General features: G+C 42.1%; 1 protein-coding gene across 7 annotated transcripts in view; it reads left to right on the plus strand.

The window, feature by feature from the left end:
• The first annotated feature begins 2,510 nt into the window (after positions 1-2,510).
• Positions 2,511-23,216, plus strand: part of LOC138962588 (uncharacterized) — a 106,660-nt gene continuing 85,954 nt past the window's right edge. For 2 of the 7 annotated variants that reach the window (XM_070334458.1, XM_070334459.1), the window contains exons 1-2: positions 2,836-3,277; positions 14,260-14,613. In XM_070334458.1, coding sequence (XP_070190559.1) covers positions 14,482-14,613 — 132 coding nt within the window. In that variant the 5' untranslated portion in view covers positions 2,836-3,277; positions 14,260-14,481. Of the gene's footprint in view, positions 2,714-2,834; positions 3,278-3,835; positions 3,893-14,259; positions 14,614-23,216 lie in introns of those variants that run through there. The other 5 variants (XM_070334454.1, XM_070334456.1, XM_070334453.1 and 2 more) reach the window with 5 other exon arrangements.

Below are 23,216 nucleotides of genomic sequence, written 5' to 3' on the forward strand. Positions count from 1 at the left end.
TTCAGGCAAAACCCAGTTTTAGATTATACACATTCTCTTCAATCTTCGCTGTCAAATCACTTTTGTTTTCGATCGGAAATCTAAGAGACATAATCGTTTTATTTCGCTGGCAAATAAATGCTTACACATTACAAAGGGTTGTCTCCCTTAAACGAGCAGGCTTTATTCCCCTGTCTTTGAATAGGGCAATACATCTCCGTTTCTACCTATCTGTCTGTCTGTCTCTATCTGTCTGTCTGCCACACACACACACACACACACACACACACACACACACACGCGCGCAAGCAAACACACACACACAAGCAAGCAAGCAAACACACACACATACACACACACACACCGCACACAGTGACTGACACACCGTGACACTGACACACACACACACACACACACACACACACACTGACATAAATACGTGTTCTGAATTCGAATCATCAGTCACTCTGACGGTCCGGCTTCTGTCCGGGGTCCTCACTCATCGGTTGTCAGTAGGTTAACATCATCACTGATCAACATCATCATCATCATCATCATCATCAGTCCGTACTAAACTAACGCACCTTATGGGACCGTTGTGTAAGGATAATAACTACGGCAAACCTTAATAATTGCAATTTTTTTCAGTTTTTTTTAAAGCCTTTATCAAACACCTGTGACTCATATTAACATTTGTGAAAGGAAGGACAAGAACTGAGATTGATTGTTGGGGGACCGGGAGGGAGGGTGAGCTCTCGTTGCGTTTTGAATAGTACAGTATTGCACAGTCAAGCTTTTCAGTGCACATCGTCTCCTAGTTTTGCACTCAACGACAATTATTCGTTTGTTACGCCATTCCCCGGGGTAGCTATCTTTCAAAGGAGCTCGAAGACCTCAGTGTCATTCCAGGTGCGATTCAGTCCCCAGCTTGGACGATGCAAGAAAAGAAATAAAAAGAAATAAAATATAAACTCAGTGAACCGTGCAATCAAAATGCTGCCAGGAATGAATCGTAGGCTATCAGAGCCACTTTGCCCATTTACCAGTTGTGTACGTTTTGAACACACGCCGTGCACACTCACACCTAAACCGGTAAGGTCATCAGTTGTCCGTTCTACCTTGCTAGAAGCTTATTTAGACTGACATACAGTCAACTGAATACTTATTATGCAGATTTACTGGCAAGGTATATTTTACGTGTCGACAATAGAATAACAACTCCCAGTGATCATTGACTCTGCACGGCACCTTCAGTCTGCCGATCGACTCAGTGACTCAATTTCGCCACACTGAGAGCCGCTTCAGTATTATGCAGGTTTTTAAGTTCTGCCATCTTTTTCCGAAGCCGACAGCGTTTGAGTGTGTGGCTTGCGCCGTGTCTCAGTGTTCCAGTCAAGATGTGCGGACGGCGTATCAGTGTAAAGTTTTTCAATAATTATATAACCAGGGACGTAGGACGCGGTACACCAAATTTTAGACTTTTTTTTTTAAGAAATCCGATGATGATCACATCCTCATAAATCAGTCAGGGGTAATAACTAGAACAAAAGCAGATGCGAGAAGAAACAGTGAGTTCACAGGCAAACACATCCACACATGATTACGTCGATCAATGCGGGGCCTGGGAAGCAAATCGGCTTTTTTTTCCCCTCGCCGTACCTAATGTTGTGGGTCTGCTACGTCCCTGTATAACTGATGTCAGTTTCACGGTCAGTCAATGCGGTGTGTGAGTGTGAGTGTGTGTGTCGTGTGTGTGCCGATTGGTGTGCCGTTGCCGCCACGGTGTGTGTGTGTCCGTGTCCGACAGTGTGTGTGCGTGTGTGTGTGGTGGGGGGTCAGTGTGTGTGGCGGCCACGGTGTGTCAGTGTGTGTGTGTGTCTCTCTCTCTCTCTCTCTCTCTCTCTCTCTCTCTCTCTCTCTCTCTCTCTCTCTCCCCAGTCTCTCGGTCTCAGTGTCTTATCGTCAGTACCAGAGACATAGATATGTATGTCCGAGTCTGTCAGTACTGTTGTAGGCCTATGATTACCAAGTTACAAATTGCCCTAGGCTGATTTTCGCTGCTGACTCAGTTTCTGACGGCCGTGGCCGCTCAACTTGGGCTGACTTATAGGCTACGACTGATTTATACACACAACTGTGCCGTTTAAAACAGAGACACGGTACTGCTGGTGCTCGGGTTTTCCACTGAGTAAGTTCAAGGTTCACTGTCAGTTTTCACACTATCCGGTTCAGTCCAGCTTCGAATATTCAGTTCAACCCTCTTGCAACGCCACACGACAGTCACGGTGCGAACGTGTTTCAGTCAAGCGATCTGGCGCCTATGTCACACGTGTACCTTTTACGCAAGTGTAGTACTACGCAAGCGGCCACGATTGTGGGGTCATGACGGTAATCCCCGAAAGTATGTCTTCTCAATGACTTTCAATGGAAAATACTTCGGGATATCCCGCACAAGTATCACGCTTTCTCATTGGTTCGTCACATTGCATATTTTAACATTCAGACCAATGAAGTAGCTGGTTTAAATCTGCGCATGCGGGGCGAGCGTGATTGGCACTGACAGGTCAGTTTCTGCTGCACTCGACCGCTTGACTTGTGCCTGTGTTTTCTCCAGTTTCGGCACGTGCCTGACCAGCACGAACGAAAGTAGACCCGTTTCATCTTCCTCTGCCATCGATCATTGATCAACGCTTGATCGGAGACTGCGGATCTACTCTCCTGCCTACCTGCTTTGGTAAGTTGATGTGGAGAGACTGTGTGGTACCGTTGTAGATTACGAAAGCTTCTATCTCAGGGATGCTGCAGATTCTTTGCAGACGCGATAACACAGTCGGCATGTTACACAAGTGTGCACCGTCTTCCGCGTTGTGACACGTTTCCGGCTAAGCCGGCTGGAAGCGGCGTGTGGCTCTGTGTTGATGAATTTGCTATTCATATGCATGCGTTCTAACCACTTATGGACGGTGCAAATACAAGGATAATCGGTAAGGCGGTGTGTCGATGCACCCGACACGGTTTGTGGTGGCGACCAAATATGCAGCGCTGATGGGCCGTTTCTTTGATGGATTGTTGGGAAGTCGGCTTGACTTCTACGGTTAGATCTACGTCAGTGTGAGTGTGTACAAACCACAAGGATGAATTTTCATGATTGTGTGGCTTTTTGATCGCATCAGTTCCCAGTCTATGGCGCATTGTTCGATCAGGCTTTGAGAGTGCTACGCGTCTGCACGGGAGTTCATTGAAAAAAGTTCTGCCTTGACAAATTCTAAACAGTTGTTGATGCATGCCTCATGCTTTGGTAAGTGCAGCCATGGTCAAAGTACAATTACATTAATATTTACATTTGATTTGTTTAAACTGTTTTATACTGTTCAAGATTTTTTTTTCTATATTACAGCTTGTTATTAAGACAACAGTGACATAGACAGACTTTCCTCAGTGCAAACAAACTTTACATTGCACATCAACCTGTAAGGTGTACACACACACACACACACTGTCACACCGTGGCCACACACACTGACCCCCCACCACACACACACGCACACCCTGTATGTGGCAGGGGAAGAAAACAGTCTCCACCTTTCTTCCTGAAACACTGAAAGCTGTGCCTAATTATAATAGTAAATATTTATGATAGTGCCAGTAGTTATAGGTGCCTCTGGCTTTTGGTTTGAAACAAGAAGCAGTCACTTGCCGTTTATTCACTGAATTTGTCAAAATACTGCATCAGAAAACATTGTCTCATCAAGTAATCTTGTCTGTTATTGTTAATGCTGCTTGTGCGTTTTCCTACTTGTTTGATCACTTACTTTGTGAACATTCAATGCTGTACAACAGTCTTGGTAAGTTTCAGAAGTGTACACAGGCCACTTTATTTGAGAGGCAGGGATCAGCCATGGACATTTTTGCAGTAAGTCTCAAGACCAATTTAAATAGATGGCATTGGGTCTTTTGACTGAGAAGTCGATAATACCTCAGTTTATGAAAATGGTAACGGCCACATGACGACCAGTGTTATGGAATGCAAATCGCTTGACGCGCTAAACCACGTTTAAATCGGTCTTCTCAAATTTTGTTTGGTCATTTCAAAACACTGATTCTCTGGCCTTTCCCCCAGTCAGATGAATGATGGTATAGTGGGAGTCGGACCCCCATTTATGGTCCCCCAATTTAACTCTTCTCTCCCTTTTTGACTCACATGCGAAGCAAAAGTGAGTCTATGTACTCACCCGAGTCGTCCGTCCGTCCGGACGTCCGTCCGTCCGTCCGTCCGGAAAACTTTAACGTTGGATATTTCTTGGACACTATTCAGTCTATCAGTACCAAATTTGGCAAGATGGTGTATGATGACAAGGCCCCAAAAAACATACATAGCATCTTGACCTTGCTTCAAGGTCAAGGTCGCAGGGGCCATAAATGTTGCCTAAAAAACAGCTATTTTTCACATTTTTCCCATTTTCTCTGAAGTTTTTGGGATTGAATACCTCACCTACATATGATATATAGGGCAAAGTAAGCCCCATCTTTTGATACCAGTTTGGTTTACCTTGCTTCAAGGTCAAGGTCACAGGAGCTCTTCAAAGTTGGATTGTATACATATTTTGAAGTGACCTTGACCCTGAACTATGGAAGATAACTGTTTCAAACTTAAAAATTATGTGGGGCACATGTTATGCTTTCATCATGAGACACATTTGGTCACATATGATCAAGGTCAAGGTCACTTTGACCCTTATGAAATGTGACCAAAATAAGGTAGTGAACCACTAAAAATGACCATATCTCATGGTAGAAAGAGCCAATAAGCACCATTGTACTTCCTATGTCTTGAATTAACAGCTTTGTGTTGCATGACCTTGGATGACCTTGACCTTGGGTAAAGGTCACATGTATTTTGGTAGGAAAAATGTGTAAAGCAGTTCTTAGTGTATGATGTCATTGCTAGGTTTAGTTACCCTAAAGGTCGAGGTCAAGCATGTGAGTCGTATGGGCTTTGCCCTTCTTGTTTGTTTTAAGACCCTGTTATCTCAGATTTTCTGTTCACAACCTCTGTAATTTAACCCCTAGATCCAATCTGAGATTTTTGGAAGTCTACTAGGTGGGGGGGGGGGGGGGGGGGGGCTGGCTGGCTGGCTCCGCTGTACACCTTACAGGTTGATGTGCAATGTAAAGTTTGTTTGCACTGAGGAAAGTCTGTCTATGTCACTGTTGTCTTAATAAAAATAACAATAACTCAGGATGATGCACGCCAATAGACATTTTTGTTTTGAAGTTTGACTTTTTGTAAAATGAGGGCAATAGGTGGGTTACCAATTAATCATGCACTGTTTTCTTGTTGTGTTAATGTTTAACGCATTGAGCTCAAAGCTTTTCATCTGTGCCTGTCTGAATTCATTTGTACAAAGCTGCATTGTAACATTGGAGTGTTAAATTGATTGGTAATAGAATTTTCACTAACACAAAGCTAGGGCATGCCATTTAAGAGTCAGCATCTGTTACTCAGTGGAGTGTGCTGCTTGTGAAATGTCACTTAATTGTATTAATCCCTATTATTATTGCTAGAGGGATGGTTAGGTTAAATTGCAATGCATTGGCAGGTTCATTATATAGGTGATAAAACAGCAAGTTTGCACTTCGTTGGTAAGGTTAATTTGCAGTACAGGTTGTGTAATAGTTTGCACTTAATTCGTTCATTTGCCATGCAGGTTCATTACAACTTTAAGCAAAACAGTTTTGCCTGAGTTTGCACATAAGGGTTGTTCATTCAAGATATTAACCCGATTATTATGTGTAAAAGCAATAGCTATACCACACGGCTTCTACACCTAAATAGAGGTGATGATGTAATCACATAGTACATGTACCCAACACAATGCCTGCTCAAACACACGTACACAGACGGTCCCGGCGTTCTTCTATCAGTACGTCTGCCTGGCATACTCCGTCGCTACACGTGGTTATGAATAAGGGCAGGTGTCGGCGTATGTGCTGTGTTGACGTCTCCTGACCTTGCAAGGTCGGACGGGCAAGGTTATGAGGTCAGCGCGCCGGCCTAGGGGTCGTGGGGTTCTAGGGGTCGGTAATGTCGAAACAGCGAAGATGTTGACAGTGATTTTGCAATGCCTGTATTTTATGTGTACACACAAAAAATATGTACGACCCCGGGGAATATTAGAGAGATCACACAATGAGTTAAATCTGTCCCCGATCTCTTTTGTGGTTGCCAGATTTTCCATTAGCGCCGGTGAGCTTTTGAAGTGGAACATCGTACAGCTAGTTTCCACAGACGGGTACGATGTCGATCGGGGAGAGTGTGTGTGTGTGTGGGGGGGGGGGGGGGGGGATGCAAGAGTTATGTATACTGTCTGACCCATGACACAGACAGGAGTTCCTGTGACTGGCTGTGATCGGAAAAGGACAGAAGAATATGTGCCCTTAGACACTACGTCAGATTATCACTGTTTGTTGTGCTTTTTTGGCACTGTGTCAGTGTATCTCTGTTCTGCGTCTTTGGACATTGTGTCAGTGTGTCACTCTTAGTGCTAAAGCACCTTTTTGACTGCATGGGATGAAGAGGATGGAATAAGGTCCTGATCCGTTGGTCGGGTCGAGCAAAAACAAAAAGGGGCACTTTCCGCCAAATCTCTTGGAAACTTGATTTCGTAGCATGAATTGCCTTACTTAAAAAAATAAAAAATAAAGTGGATTTTGAACTCTTCTTTGGCTTTCACGATCTTCAGTTTATCAAATTCAGTACATCCTTATAAATTAAAAAGGAGTACTTGATTAATCCAACCTTATCTAAAGCACAAACGCGCAAAATGAGTCTGTTTTATCAAAACTTTGAAGCACCATTATTTTTGTCATTGCTGGCTGCTGATGTGAACGCCTGTTTAACCTAAACGTGACGTGCAGCTGTACCCGAATGCTAACCGTACTTTATGTCGGACAAGGGCATGACACTCAGTTGACACTCAAAAACATACAACCTCACAAGGTCAGCTTTGCCTTCTGATCTGCAGTGTTGATAGCTAATCGGTTTGGACCACTGGTTTCTTTAGCATTAGACTTAGAGCAATAAACAAAACCAAAGTTAGTTTCCGATTCCCGATGTTATTCTTCCAACCCCATAACTTTTTTTTATTTTGGACCCTTCAAAATATCAGTCAAGAAAATAAAAATGAGGGAAAAAAATCGATTTTGCAGACTTTACAAAAAAAGGAACCCTTCTCTTTGCCATCAACAGGACAGATCGTACGACTTCCGGTCAATAAAAAGCCACATGCGCCAGGACACAACTGTATTTATTCTTCTAAACAACTTTGCCTACCTACCTACCTCTTTTTTTTTGGGGGGGGGGGGGGGGGAGTAGTGTTTTGTCTTCGGAAACAAACTTTTCGGGTTTTTTGAAGGGGCCTTAGTTATTGCTATGTTTGATTGTGATGTCCGCATTTATTTGATAGTCACATTATGTCAAGAATGGCGGAATCATGTCAAACTGAGGCACGGAACTGATAAGTCTTTTTGGAGAGCTCATAGTCTTGCAATTGGACAGATTGACAGCCACGGATAGGAGAAACTGTTAGTTCCTGATTCGTGCAAGCTGTTTCTACAAGTTATTCTGAACACTCAAAGGCTGTAGAATACACAGAATACTTTGTCTGGTCGTATCCGTAAAGTGTATCGTATGGTTGATCACTTCGTGTTACATATTCCAGGAAATTCCGCCTGTTTTAAACACACTTTGTTTGACAGGCGCAAATAAGCAGCACATGCACCAGTGGCAGTGCATTGCAAGTATCCGTATTCAACACTACCAGAACCAAACAGTAGTTTTTTTATGAAAACAATTGCATTGATCACCAATTTCAGTCATCGTCAGTTCACCTAAAGGCGAAGAGCAAGACAATTAGAGCTGTTGATCTTCCTGTTATTCATTTGACAGGTTGCGAAAAATGACAGTGGCTATGGAGAAAAAAATCATCATATTTGCTTGGGAGTCTCGCCTTTTCATTTTAGCAATGATGATGATGGTGGTGACGGATAGGCAGAGTTACTACTTATCATGTGCGCTTGGTGGTTGTTGTTTTTTTGTGTGCGTGGTTATATTGTAGTTGTGGTGATGTTTGTTGGCTTGCCCATTATTTCCAATTTTGGACATGTGAAGCGTTATAGTTAAATGGGCCTTCGTTTGTGCCTCGTATTAACATCATAAACATGTAACCGCTGAAGTCGGAAGTAGTATTGTCCATGGCCGCTCTTCACTCGTTTTCCTGCTGTTCTGTTAAAACGCAAATCGAAACATATAGAATATAAACTAAACATAGCGGGCCCAAAGACTAAAAATCATCGTAAACCCCTGGTTATGGAACGCCCCCCCTCTCTCTCTCTCTCTTTGCATGGGGTTTTCTCCCCTCCCCTCTTTCCTTGTGGTATTTTTTGCACCAAATTTTTTTTTACCGGGTCCAAAAGGAAAATACAGTATTGAGGCGTGTGCCGATACACATTGTACAAACCTCTCTGTGTGCAGCTAGTGCGGCCTTCCCCTAGCGCCCAACAGAGGACACTCCGACATTGGCAGGAGTAAGGGAATGCCCTTGCGACTCTGCAAGTGTACAGTGTATCAGTGTTAAGGACCTTTTTTCTGTACAATATAACACTGTTTACCATCCCCCTGCATTGAGTTTGGAACGCTAATGTTCGAACTTTTACAGACGTAAAACATAGCCAGCCACCTGACACTCGTTCTTTGTGTGTGTGTGAGAGAGAGAGAGAGAGAGAGAGAGAGAGAGAGAGAGAGAGAGAGAGAGAGAGAGCATTCCCCCCATCAGGGACCCAATAGCCAGTCCTAATGCTTTGCGGGAGAGGGGGATGGTCTTCCCGAAGCGCCTGAGACATATGGGTCTTTGTGTGTGTGTGTGTGTGTGAGAGAGAGAGAGAGAGAGAGAGAGAGAGAGAGAGAGAGAGAGAGAGAGAGAGAGAGAGAGAGCATTCCCCCCATCAGGGACCCGATAGCCAGTCCTAATGCTTTGCGGGAGAGGGAGGAGGGTCTTCCCGAAGCGCCTGAGACATATGGGTCTTTGCCATGACATGTCTCCTACCAGTATCTTAAGGATCGGAGATCAAGATAGGCAAGCCAAGTAGGTACAGTAAATGATCATTCCGACACTAGGCAGGGAATTTCTATCACTAAGAACACGGGGCGTTTTGTTATCAAGTTAAAGTGATCAGTGCCCTAAACACCTGCCTACAACATAGATTATACCGAGTGAGCAAGTTAACTGTAAGTTACTTTGTTTTCTTTTTCTAATGGCAAATGTTCGAAAAGTCGTAGAACGAGTGGACACTTTTCGGGGCCATAACTACAGCACACTCGGAGGTATCGGCGCGAATCTCTTAAGAAATTGCCCTTGTCTAGGCCCATTAACTGGGGCCCTTTGAACGCGAACGAACTGAAGGATACAAAAATAATTGAAACGGTGTGTGAGGTATATATATACGTACATGTATATATCAAAAGAAATTAGAAAGCCCATTTTTTTCTTCGTGTTGAAACGTTTGCAAGAAGGACTGTCAAAGGTTGTACGATTTGTTTCACGCTATTATATAATGATTTATTCATATTAGCGTTACCCTTTCCTACTGAGGCATATCGTTTTGTTGGCATGATGGACGCTTGAACAACAAACAAGTCGCGTAAGGCGAAAATACAACATTTAGTCAAGCTGTCGAACTCACAGAATGAAACTGAACGCAATGCAATTTTTCAGCAAGACCGTATACTCGTAGCATCGTCAGTCCACCGCTCGTGGCAAAGGCAGTGACATTGACAAGAAGAGCGGGGTAGTAGTTGCGCTGAGAAGGATAGCACGCTTTTCTGTACCTCTCTTCGTTTTAACTTTCTGAGCGTGTTTTTGAGTCACTTGAGAAAAAGTGACTCTATGTAATCGGTCAGTGTTAGTCTGTCCGGCCGGCCGTCCGGCCGGCCGTCCGTAGACACCACCTTAACGTTGGACTTTTCTCTGAAACTATCAAAGCGATCGGGCTCATATTTTGTTTAGTCGTGACCTCCAATGACCTCTACACTTTAACGATGGTTTCGTTGACCTTTGACCTTTTTCAAGGTCACAGGTCAGCGTCAAAGGAAAAATTAGACATTTTATATCTTTGACAAAGTTCATCGGATGTGATTGAAACTTTGTAGGATTATTCTTTACATCAAAGTATTTACATCTGTAGCCTTTTACGAACGTTATCAGAAAAACAAGGGAGATAACTAGCCTTTTCTGTTCGGCAACACACAACTTAACGTTGGGCTTTTCTCGGAAACTATAAAAGTGACCGGGCTCAAATTTTATGTGAACGTGACTCATTGTGTTGTGAATAGCAATTTCTTCCTGTCCATCTGATGCCTCATATAATATTCAGAACTGCGAAAGTGACTCGATCGAGCGTTTGCTCTTCTTGTTAATCCAAACATATCATATCTATATATGTTTTTGGAATCAGGAACCGACAAGAAATAAGATAAAAGTGTTTTTAAATTGATTTCGAAAATTTAATTTTGATCATAATTTTTATATTTTTAATTTTCAGAGCTTGTTTTTAATCCAAATATAACATATTTATATGTTTTTGGAATCAGAAAATGATAGAATAAGACGAATGTAAATTTGGATCGTTTTATAAAAAATTTTTTTTTTTTTTTTACAATTTTCAGATTTTTAATGACCAAAGTCATTAATTAATTTTTAAACCACCAAGCTGAAATGCAATATCGAAGTCCGGCCTTCGTCGAAGATTGCTTGGCCAAAATTTCAATCAATTTGATTGAAAAATGAGGGTGTGACAGTGCCGCCTTAACTTATACAAAAAGCCGGATATGACGTCATCAAAGGTATTTATCGAAAAAAGGAAAAATATGTCCGGGGATATCATTCCCAGGAACTCTCATGTAAAATTTCATAAAGATCGGTCCAGTAGTTTACTCTGAATCGCTCTACACACACACACACACACACACACACACACACACACACACACACACACACACACACACACACACACACACATACACACACACACACACACACACACACACACACACACATACACATACATACACCACGACCCTCGTCTCGATTCCCCCTTTATGTTAAAACATTTAGTCAAAACTTGACTAAATGTAAAAAGTACAATTTGTGATACTTACTCATTCTGGACTAGACTTCTGTGAGTGCACATTTTCAAGGCAAAGGACACATTTTCTCTCTCTCTCTCTCTCTCTCTCTCTCTCTCTCTCTCTCTCTCTCTCTCTCTCTCTCTCTCTCTCTCTCTCTCCATTTTCTACACGAACAGAGTCAAAACCGGCGAAACAGCAACAAAAACACAAGGGGCACTGTGGACGTACTGTCTAATGTTGTTGGTTTGTTCTTGTCTGTTTGCCGTTACCGTTACAATAACAACAATTACAATAACAACACTTAATTGTCCATTGAAATATAACGTTTAAATGGAAAATTTCTTTGACACACCCAGCCTGCCTGTAAACGATTATTACTTGAAACAAGTCACGTGAAGCAATAAAAAAACCATTTAGTCAAGCTGTCGGCATCAAAGGAAAAGATTAACACCAAAAATACAGTCAGATATTTATCGAAAAAAGGAAAAATTATGTCCGGGGATATTATACCCACGGAACTCTCATGTGAAATTTCATGAAGATCGGTCCAGTAGTTTTCTCTGAATTGCTCTAAACACACACACACACACGCACACATACACACACACACATATATACACACATACACCACGACCGTCGTCTCGATTCCCCGCCTATGTTAAAACATTTTGTCAAAACTTGACTAAATGTAAAAACGAGAATAACTTGAATAAATATAGCTGCGCCCATAAGCGGAGCTTTAACATTATAAGCGTGTAGTATCTAATACAACTGTTGTATCATTGAAACGCATGTTATCAAAGTTTTACGTTGCGAATGTCAGAATTGGAACATGTGGAGACGAGCAAAGGTATTGTGGACGGATGCAGGTGTTGTTGTTTTTGTTAATGGTTTCTTCTCAATTGTGTACATGGAAATTGAAATCTTGATAAACAGTAAACAGAGTTGTTGTTGCACTGTGCTATCTTATCAAACAAACCTGCTGAAACTGGCTGTATAAAGACCAGTACATGTTTTGATGCACTATGCGGCCGGGCTACAAAGAAACATGCAGATTGTACTCTGGACTATTATTCAATTGTAAAGGTGCTATTTGCGTGCATTGTTGCACATTGTTATGAACGTTTCACATTGTTATGTTCGTGTATACTGAGGCAGGTTCTTAGCCGAGAGCAGGTGTGTGAGGTGGTGGGAAGGAGAGTGTGCGTGCATGTGTGTGTGTGTGTGTGTGTGTGTTAAACTTAAAGAGAAAGAGAGTGGCGTTAATCCCGGTGGCATACCAGCGGTCAGGCTATTGATCTGAGCGTTTGTTTTTGCCAGTAGCCAAAACGTCACACAACCGTACATGCAACGTGCATCGAGCGAGTACTTTGGTTTTTTGGAAAAGTATTGGTTGGGTTGAATAGTTTAACTGAACAGTTTGGTACTGCAAAAGACTGACTCGAGGTAAGAATCGATTTGCAGTAATATGTTGTACTGTGATGTGTTATTTAGGTGTTGGTTTCGTGTGTGTGTGTTGGGGGTGTATCACCCCCATCAACAGCTTTCCCTCGAAACAAAACAATTGTGTGGGACTACATGCATATGTGCGCGCGCCCATGCATGAAACACTCCTTTCACCCTTTGACGTTATCACACTGTTTATACGTCTTTGTACTTTTAGCACAAAAACGAGAACATACGAAAGAGATTTATGTTACTGTGCAGGCCATCGACTCACAAACAAAAAGGGTCGGAAAACGTGAACATTTAACAAACACGCAGAACACAAAAACATACCAAGATACATCCAAAAACAAAAAGATATTTCTCAAAAAACAAGAGAGGGAGAGAGAGAGAGATTTTGTGGAGGCGTGTTTGGTAATAGTAGCGTGTACTCATATCAGATTCTCTCTGTGACATGATAGTAGTATTATCAACAAGGATAAAAGGAGCCTTATATAGAACGCAAGGACATTCAAACCGCGCAAAAGACAGCTTTTGTCGGTCGGAATTCGGGCTCTTGTCGGATTGTCCTTGACATTAAAACAAAAATATCAGTTTCCTTATATCATGTATCACAAGTCTATCAATACTACTAGTTTAATGTGCTTCTGCATACATGTATAAAATACTTTGTCACTGTTATCATATAAAAGTTGTGTATCATATATTTTTTTTAATCTATCCTTAAATATGTCAAACAAACAAAGTTTGTCACTGTTATCATATTTTTAAAGCTGTCAATCATAAAAACAAAAAGTATCTATCCTCATAATTATTATGTGTAAAGAGTTTTGTCACTGTTACCATAATGTCTTAACCTGTGAATCACAACAACAAAAAACTTTCTCCTGATCATGTGGTAAAGCACTTATCACTTATCTGGCCTTTGAAAATCAACACAAACCACATAAAGAGCAGTGTATCGAAGTGACAACTGTTGCCTAATCTTCAAGCTGTGAATTTATAACAAGAAGCGTTCTCTGGGTCATGCCTACTTCTCGAGGTGTAGCAAGTTTCGGTCTGGCGTTTCCTGTTTTATACGACACGTGATAAACAGCAATGTCGAGATGTGGGTCACAGAGAACTGACGTGAATCCTACGTCGTTCGCAAATTGGTTCTTAATTGTATTGTCACTTGTACAACTTCCCTGTGCGATCACCGTGTGCTTCCTGGTCGATTTGTGTGTGTGTGTGTTACGTTGACTGTTTACGGCTTCATGCCGGATAAGTTTGCTTACCGCGCATGATCATGTTCTTTGATGTGTGTCGAAAGATTGTGGAGAAGGTGCTTTTGCTTCTTCTAGGTTTCAGTTAAAATATTTGATGTTTCTTCATACAGTTAAGAGGAATTAGGATGATATGAAACATATAGTCGCCGGTGTTAAGCAAAACTGCGAAATTCGTTCCATGTCTCTAATTTTGTGTCTCAAGTTCAGTCAGCACAAACAACCAAACAATAATTCAAATACGTTCAGGTTTTAATGACGTTTAAAAATTGCACTGTCAGTCTCAGCGACACTCTCAGTTGAACAGTATTTTTGTATCCGTCGAACAGTGTTTGTATTAGTTGAACAAGTGTTTGAATCTGTCTTGGTTTTGATCTGTTGCAGGCAACGCAGACATTCGTCATCTGAAGTAAAGAGGGAGGTCGTGCAACAGAGAAGCCCACGACGTTCGTTTGGAGAGCTAAACATCATCTGGGAGTTCTTGGAATTCTTGCCATCTTGTTCTCAAACCGCCAACAAGAACCTTCAGTACAGTGCTGTCCAAACAAGTAACTCTTCACGTACTCCTCCGGACGAACATTTTTTTATTTCCCCCAGGGGGTGACCATGCCTGTGGTGACACCGCCCTGTAACGGCGGTTGCCATGGCGACCAATTTGGCCTGTACGATCCAGCCTATGAGAGCGACGCGTGCGGCGTGGGCTACGTGGTGAACATAGATGGCGTCCAGTCCCACAGGGTAAGATGCTGTCAAGTCTTGCGTGGATGTTTTTTTGTACACCCCCTGGTCTATGTTAGTCTCAGTGAGCTGTACTCTGATCCCCCTCCCACCCCCAAGTGGCCCGAATAGTACTGAACGGAGTCCGAGGGTATACTGGATTTATACTGGATTGTAACCGTAGCCGGGTTTCCTTGTCCCAAAGCTCCAAGTGCAGCATCCTTGCTTGACCATTGCTTTTGTTGAAGCTAAAAAGAGATGACTAAGAAAAGGGTCAAGAACAGGACAAAGTAAAGGGTCAAGAACAGGATCTAGGAATATTGTTGAATCTTCATGGACATTTTCCTCAGTGCTGCGTTGGGTGATTGACTATGTACGCACTATTAAAAAACAAAAAACATCGTACATTCCAAAAATGATGGTCAAGGTCACCAAACTGCAAAGTCAAGGTGAAAAGATGTGAAGTTTTTTTGGAATGGGGCTGTTTTATGTTGTCATCTCAAAGCAATAACTAGAATCTGGATGGAACTGGTTGTGGTGGATTTTGCAGCCTTATGGAAAACCAGGTTATATCAACTTCAGATTATTGTAGTCCGGGTCAAGGTCACTGCTTGCGATTGATCTCACTTGTCCTTTTTAATATATCGAAATGAAACTTGGTAGGGTGATACAGGAACACACACATATATATTATGTATGCCGAATTGCCCTGTCAAATAGTTAAGAGGAAGCGGACAATCTTTTTGTTTAAATTTTGGAAGTAACTGTTTTTATGGGTCAGGTGCATGGAACAGCGGTTGAACCAGGGTTTCTTTATCCAGTTAAAATTGAAGTCGATCTTTTAATAGCTGAATAAAAAGGTTGCATTGTGTTCGAAGATTCGATGTGCAGCAATTCGTGTTCGAAGGATTATTGAGTCGCGTGATCCTTCTCTCAAACATACTCATCCCACCACATCACCCTACCCCTTTCCTTCTCCTACATCCCCCTCGCCCTTCTGATTCTTTTTCTTCTTGCGGTTTCAACACACTGTCGGTAGCTGTAGTGGACTTTCAAATCAGCGCGGCTACATAGTCTACCTCTGTCATCAGTCTCATTCAGATGTGATTCAAAATTGTTTCAGCGCAGCTACATAGTCTACCTCTGTCACCAGTTTCATTCAGATGTGATTCAAAATTGTTTCAGCGCGGCTACATAGTCTACCTCTGTCATCAGTCTCATTCAGATGTGATTCAAAATTGTTTCAGCGCGGCTACATAGTCTACCTCTGTCATCAGTCTGACTGTCTCATTCAGATGTGATTCAAAATTGTTTCAGCGCGGCTACATAGTCTACCTCTGTCATCAGTGTCATTCAGATGTGATTCAAAATTGTTTCAGCGCGGCTACATAGTCTACCTCTGTCATCAGTGTCATTCAGATGTGATTCAAAATTGTTTCAGCGCGGCTACATAGTCTACCTCTGTCATCAGTCTCATTCAGATGTGATTCAAAATTGTTTCAGCGCGGCTACATAGTCTACCTCTGTCATCAGTCTCATTCAGATGTGATTCAAAATTTTCAGCGCGGCTACATAGTCTTCCTCTTTCATCAGTCTCATTCAGATGTGATTCAAAATTGTTTCAGCGCAGCTACAGTCTACCTCTGTCATCAGATGTGATTCAAAATTCTTTCAGTGCGGCTACATAGACTACCTCTATCATCAGTCTCATTCAGATGTAATTCAAAATTGTTTCAGCGCGGCTACATAGTCTACCTCTGTCATCAGTCTGACTGTCTCATTCAGATGTGATTCAAAATTGTTTCAGCGCGGCTACATAGTCTACCTCTGTCATCAGTGTCATTCAGATGTGATTCAAAATTGTTTCAGCGCGGCTACATAGTCTACCTCTGTCATCAGTCTCATTCAGATGTGATTCAAAATTGTTTCAGCGCGGCTACATAGTCTACCTCTGTCATCAGTGTCATTCAGATGTGATTCAAAATTCTTTAATGGTAAATAATAGTAACAGGGGCGGATGAAGGGGGGGGGGGGGGGGGGGTTCCGGGGTCTACTTTTTGGAAGCTGTGCTGGGGGAAGTTTCGTGGCTCAGATTGCTCCATTAGGGTTATAATGCTTGTCGGACGTTGACGTCAGATGAAGGTTGTTACCCAAAGGCTTCTCTGCTAATGGTCAAGGCTTGTCATTTTTCCTACGACCTCACCAATCTTCCCCTCCTCTCCTCCCCTCCTCTCCTCCCCTCCTCTCCTCCCCTCCCATCCCCTCTCCAACGATCGTCCATTCCCTGGACAGACTGTGACAAAGACTGACAACAGTGCAACAGGCTTCCCGTCCTTCGGTTATGGGAGAAGAATATTAGTGATTAAGTCTTATATAGTAGTCCCTGAGGTTATGAAAGTTACCTACCTTTCCTGATCGCTCACGCAAATGGGTTATCTTTTCCATATTCTTTGTTTTTATATTTAGTCAAGTTTTGACTAAATATTTTAACATCGAGGGGGGAATCGAAACGAGGGTCGTGGTGTATGTGTGTGTGTGTCTGTGTGTGTGTGTGTGTGTGTGTGTGTGTGTGTGTGTGTGTGTGTGTAGAGCGATTCAGACTAAACTACTGGACCGATCTTTATGAAATTTGACATGAGAGTTCCTGGGTATGAAATCCCCGAACGTTTTTTTCATTTTTTTGATAAATGTCTTTGATGACGTCATATCCGGCTTTTCGTGAAAGTTGAGGCGGCACTGTCACGCCCTCATTTTTCAACCAAATTGGTTGAAATTTTGGTCAAGTAATCTTCGACGAAGCCCGGACTTCGGTATTGCATTTCAGCTTGGTGGCTTAAAAATTAATTAATGACTTTGGTCATTCAAAATCTGAAAATTGTAAAAAAAAAATAAAAATTTATAAAACGATCCAAATTTACATTTATCTTATTCTCCATCATTTTCTGATTCCAAAAACATATAAATATGTTATATTCGGATTAAAAACAAGCTCTGAAAATTAAATATATACAAATAATTATCAAAATTAAATTGTCGAAATCAATTTAAAAACACTTTCATCTTATTCCTTGTCGGTTCCTGATTCCAAAAACATATAGATATGATATGTTTGGATTAAAAACACGCTCAGAAAGTTAAAACAAAGAGAGGTACAGAAACGCGTGTTATCCTTCTTAGCGCAACTACTACCCCGCTCTTCTTGTCAATTTCACTGCCTTTGCCATGAGCGGTGGACTGACGATGCTACGAGTATACGGTCTTGCTGAAAAATGGCATTGCGTTCAGTTTCATTCTGTGAGTTCGACAGCTACTTGACTAAATATTGTATTTTCGCCTTACGCGACTTGTTTGGTTGTTGTTGTTGTTGTTGTTGGGTTGTTTTTCTCGTCGAACAATTACAGCAGTCTGGAAGGTGGTATTGGCAGTAATGAAAAGAAACCGTAACACAAAGAAAAAATTAAAGGTTTATTTACGTCACTGATGATTGTTTGGGTTTCGCGATTTTAAAGAAAAATCAGAAAAGGTCATTTTCAAAAGAGATTAATCGATTGGGGCAGTCGACCCTGGTTTGTCCCTTTGTGATGGAAATTATACGCAAAATGCAATTTTCCGCTGCAGTAAAATCGATAATTACGTGGAAACGATTGAGGCAGTCGACCAGTGTTTGGCGTTGTTATCTGTCCCTGTGTTCCTTTAAAAGTCACTAACTCCATTTTCAGCACAGTAAACAAACACCATCTGTTGAACGTATGGCACAGGTCATCAAGTTGTCATGGATCATAAATAAACTGAAGACTGCAAATGAAGTTTCAATACAAGCCGAGCTCAAGCGTCGTTTGTCTTGAAATCGGCTATTCATCTTGAGAGACCACTCATGTGACAAATAAACCATTTCTTCACAATGTGTGTATCATGTAAATGAAATCGGGTCATACCGTACAATAATCGTTTTCCACTGCTTATGATGACCAAGTCACCGAGACAAACGTCATTCTCGAAACACTTTCTTGTTCCCCGTGCAAAAAGATTAAGAACTTACACTTTGACTTCGTCTGGAAGTTTCAGGCCGAGGGACCCGAGTGTAAAATGAAGGATAAACATAATACTACATGGCTTGCTGTGCGATACCAGGTTTACTCTCGGCTGTTTTTTGTTTTTTTGTTTTTGTTTAAGTATTAAAAATCTTGCATTTCCTCACAAATCCATATTTTAAAAAAAGAAAAAGGAAAACTTGTGTAAACCTGGTATCACACATCAAGCCTTGTAATATTCTCTATATACTGATTCGAACAGTAATGAAGTATACTCCCCGCATGCAATACAATTCTGTCGACTCAACGAAGTCATCATAATTACTCTAGTATCATACTCATAGCGAGTCATATTGTAACTGAGGTTCAAAAAGAAAAGAAAAAAAAAGAAAAAAAAATTACTCCAGTGAGACTCCCGCTACTTTTGCTTCAGTAAAACAAATCTGCCAGCAATTGAACAGGCATAGCATAAAAGGAATGACGGAGATTGTGCGATATTGTCTCCATCTACAGTGTAATTTTCGCGATGTTCTTTCTAACGAATGATAGAGATATTAATCAGCGATAGTGCGATTTTGTTTGCTGCCGCTGTATCTACAGTGTGATTCTAGCGATGTGCTGACAGAGCGTCCCGCAGACTTCCACCGAAAATCGAAGCAGGACAGCTTGTCCTGACAACAGGAACAAAAAGAAAATCGATTCCTGCGGTAGATTTGTATGTAGCCAACCGCATGAGAACTGCAGACAAATAGCCAAACGCTGCGAATCAAACAGACTTGTCACTCTTCGACCTTCTGTTGATGGCACACTGGCGCTGTCTTCTAATGGACTTCGGGCCGGAATCTAACTAAATCATTGCCTCGCTCAGTTTTTTCTATGTGATTGGGCAGTTCTTATTGTTCTTATAAAGGTTTGCCCAACAAATCTTTTTTCCCCGACTTTGTTACTAATAGATGTTGTCACTTTCGACTTTCTGTTGTTAGGCAAACGTGCGCAGTCGACTAGGGATCGGACTCTAACCAAGTAATTGCCTGACTCTGTAGGGACTTTCATGACTTGTTATGTGCGTTGGCAGATTTATTTGTTCTTGTGAAAGTTTGCCCAACAAAGCCTTTTTTCCTTTTCTTTTTTGACGCCTCGAGAGGAAGTCACGAAAGGACGGACATCGATTGAAAGGAGATATTGCAAAAGACTGGCCGGAAAGGAAGCGGGGGAGGTGGGGTGGGGGAGAGGGAGGGATTCAGAAAGACGTGGGCAAACAGGGGGAAAAAATAGTGCATCTGTGATTTTATCCAGAAAAATTATTTTGTGTGAAAATTGAAAATTGATCCAGCGAAGCATTTTTGACTTCAGAAGAGGGAATCATGCACGTGCATTGGGACTTGCATCCATCGAACTGCTCCATTGCAAAAAAAACCCACAGGGGAGAGTGAGGGGTTGGAATGTGGAGGATATATAGAGTGGGGGAGGGGGGTGGGTCGAGATGATGTTTAAAGAGATTACCTATAACAAAGCTTTTTTTATATTTAAAAAAAAGCAGTGGTCCTACCACTGACACTTGGTACTGGCACTTGCAGCGATCGATCTCTGCCATTGCAAAAGAACGGAAGAGAGAGATGGCAGCATAGGTTGGAGGTGTAACACTTCAAATTAATAAGGCGAAGTCGTCTTCGCGCGAAGCTGGCTGCACGAAGCTTTGACACTGAATTTTGCGGTATTTTTCGGAATTTTCGGTTAAAAGACTTCGCGAAGGACAGCCTTATAAGGCACACACACAAAAAAGTCTGTTTACGGTATCCCGCCCGACCCTAGGCCTTTTTTTTGCCATTTGGGGGAGAGAAAAAAAGTCTTTATTTTTTGGCAAAATAACTTAAAAATATGTTTTTTTGGAGAGAAAATAAAATAAAAATCCCGACCTACCGACCCTATTTTTTTTTGCCTATGTTACCGTAAACAGACTTTTTTTTTTGCCTAAAGGTAATTCTCCTTTCCGTATAACTACTATAACAATCGCTGCATATCTGTCCAGCCTTTTACATGGGACAACAGAATCTTCCCACTGTTGATACATACCAACAACAGCCTGGCTGCTTCCCATACGGGATGAGAACTTTTTGAAGAATTAATCAAGCAGATTGACATTGGTATCAATAACGAATTAAATTCAGCGAAAAATTCCCACCATGCACAGGAGTGTTGATTTTCAGAATGTGTCCAAGTGGACGGACGCTCTGCGTCTTATCCTCTGTAAAATCTTTCACATATCTGTGGTGTTGTACATAATCATTTACACGGGAATTAGAGGGATGGTCTTATCTCATTTGGAAGCCTGGCCGAATCTGACATGATGAGCCGAACTATTTTCAAGAGAAATAGCTATTAAGTACCCCCCGCGGGTTAGGGGGAAGAATTTACCCGATGCTCCCCAGCATGTCGTAAGAAGAGGCGACTATAACGGATTCTGTTTCTCCTTTTACCCTTGTTAAATGTTTCTTGTATAGCATATAGTCCATTTTTTTTAACGATTTTAGTCAAGCAGTATGTAAGAAATGTTAAGTCCTTTGTACTGGAAACTTGCATTCTCCCAGTAAGGTAACATATTGTACTACGTTGCAAGCCCCTGGAGCAAATTTTTTATTAGTGCTTTTGTGAACAAGAAACAATTGACAAGTGGCTCTATCCCATCTCCCCCCTTTCCCCGTCGCGATATAACCTTCGTGGTTGAAAACGACGTTAAACACCAAATAAAGAAAGAAAGAAAGAAAGCTATTAAGTGTGTCTGCAAGAGAAAAAGACATGTTGTGTAAATTTACCTTTAAATTCAAGGTTTTCAACATTTAACCCTGCTGGGATTTCCACCAATCGAAGTCTACCATTCTAAAATTGAATGCATGAGGTAGAGAGGGGGTGGAGATGGGAATGTTATGTGTTAATTAAGCAAACAAAACTTGTTGACTTCCGAAGAGGAAGTCGCTTTGAGATTTGAATCGATCGAAGTTGGCACTTGGAAAAGAAAGCAAGAGGGGAGAATGAGATGGAGCTCTTGAAACTTTTGAATCGCGTTGGATTCAGACATTATTACAAAAGAACTCAGGGTTTTGGAATGATGGTGGGAGGAGGGATGTGAAGTTGAGTGATAGGGTTGAGGAGAAGTATACGATTTTATGATTAATTAACACAAGTGGGGTTGTGTGGGGTTTTTTTTTTTGGGGGGGGGGGGGGGTGGTGTATATTTGGACTCCCGAGTAGTTTTGATGAAGCTGCGGCAGTAAGATTTGAATCGACCAAAAGGAGCCAATATAACAAAACAAAACAAACTCAGTGATCGGGGAGATGATGTGGACATGGATGGGTGTGACATGGAGGGACAGACTCGAGAGAGAGAGAGAGAGAGAGAGAGGGAGAGAGAGGGTGGAAGGTCTGAAGAAGAGAACAGTCAAAAATAGATTGATGTGTAGGCGCGCTCTCGTGTCATTCTCTTCTACAGACATTTCCACCAGCCACTGACATAGCACGTACGATTCCTTTGGGATTAGAATAGACCGATTCCCAGCACGTCTTTGTTGTGACTCTTTCAGCCTTCGCCAGTGTTTTCTATTGATCTCACTATAGCGCTGCCGGTCCTCACCGGTTCGTGGCAGTACTCTATTTCATTAATGGCTCTCTGGCTTTGACTCGTGTACGCAAACGATTGCTTTCGTGCTCGATCATTCTAACATAGAAGGAGAGACTTGGTTAACTGCCCGTGCAGTTGCAAATTTAATGCAAATCAGCAGCGTTTGTCTAATTACTCCCTGTCTGTGCCACCGGGGCTGTCAAAGAGGGATGGGGGAAAGAGATGAGGTGCGGAAAGGGCGATGTTTCCGAGAGAAAAACCTATTCCTCAGCACAATTTATGGCTGCGTTTTATGCTTTTCGTGTGCTGCCATGCTACTAATCTCTCTATCTCTGTTTTACATGAGGAAATTTAGCCCCCCCCCCCCCTCATCTCTCTCTCTCTCTCTCTCTCTCTCTCTCTCTCTCTCTCTCTCTCTCTCTCTCTCTCTCGTTGTGTGTGTGTGTGTGTGTATGTGTGTGTGTGTGCGTGCGTGCATGCATGCTTACGTATACGAGCTAGTGTGTGTGTGTGTGTGTGTGTGTGTGTGTGTGTGCGTGCGTGCGTGCGCTTTCCTTTGTGTATGCGTACGTGCATGTGTGTGTCTGTGCATACTCTGTACATTGAACATTAATCTCAGTGCTCCAGACAAGAATCGCCCCTCGGCGGTTCCAGAGATTTAGAGGCCCTAATTATGTCCTTCACTGGTCCCAAATCAGTCCCCGCCAGTATCGCTCGATCAGCATCAACTGCTGCATAGATTCAGCGCTTCTGAGCCTATAACGAAATAGTTCCCTTCCGCTTTTGCCGCTTAAAAAAATACGAAAGTTTTCTCTACAGTCGATTGAGCGGAAAATTGGAGGTGAGAGAGAACCGATCAAAAGGTCATAGCATGTCTGAGCTCAGCATTCCTTCCGCCGTCGAACATGGATTTTTTGGGGGGAACGGAACTTGCATGAACTGGATTGATGCGGTCTTAGACCCCCGGGAATGAATGA

This window comes from Littorina saxatilis, linkage group LG3 (assembly GCF_037325665.1).
Source record: "Littorina saxatilis isolate snail1 linkage group LG3, US_GU_Lsax_2.0, whole genome shotgun sequence".
Lineage (NCBI taxonomy): Eukaryota > Metazoa > Mollusca > Gastropoda > Littorinimorpha > Littorinidae > Littorina > Littorina saxatilis.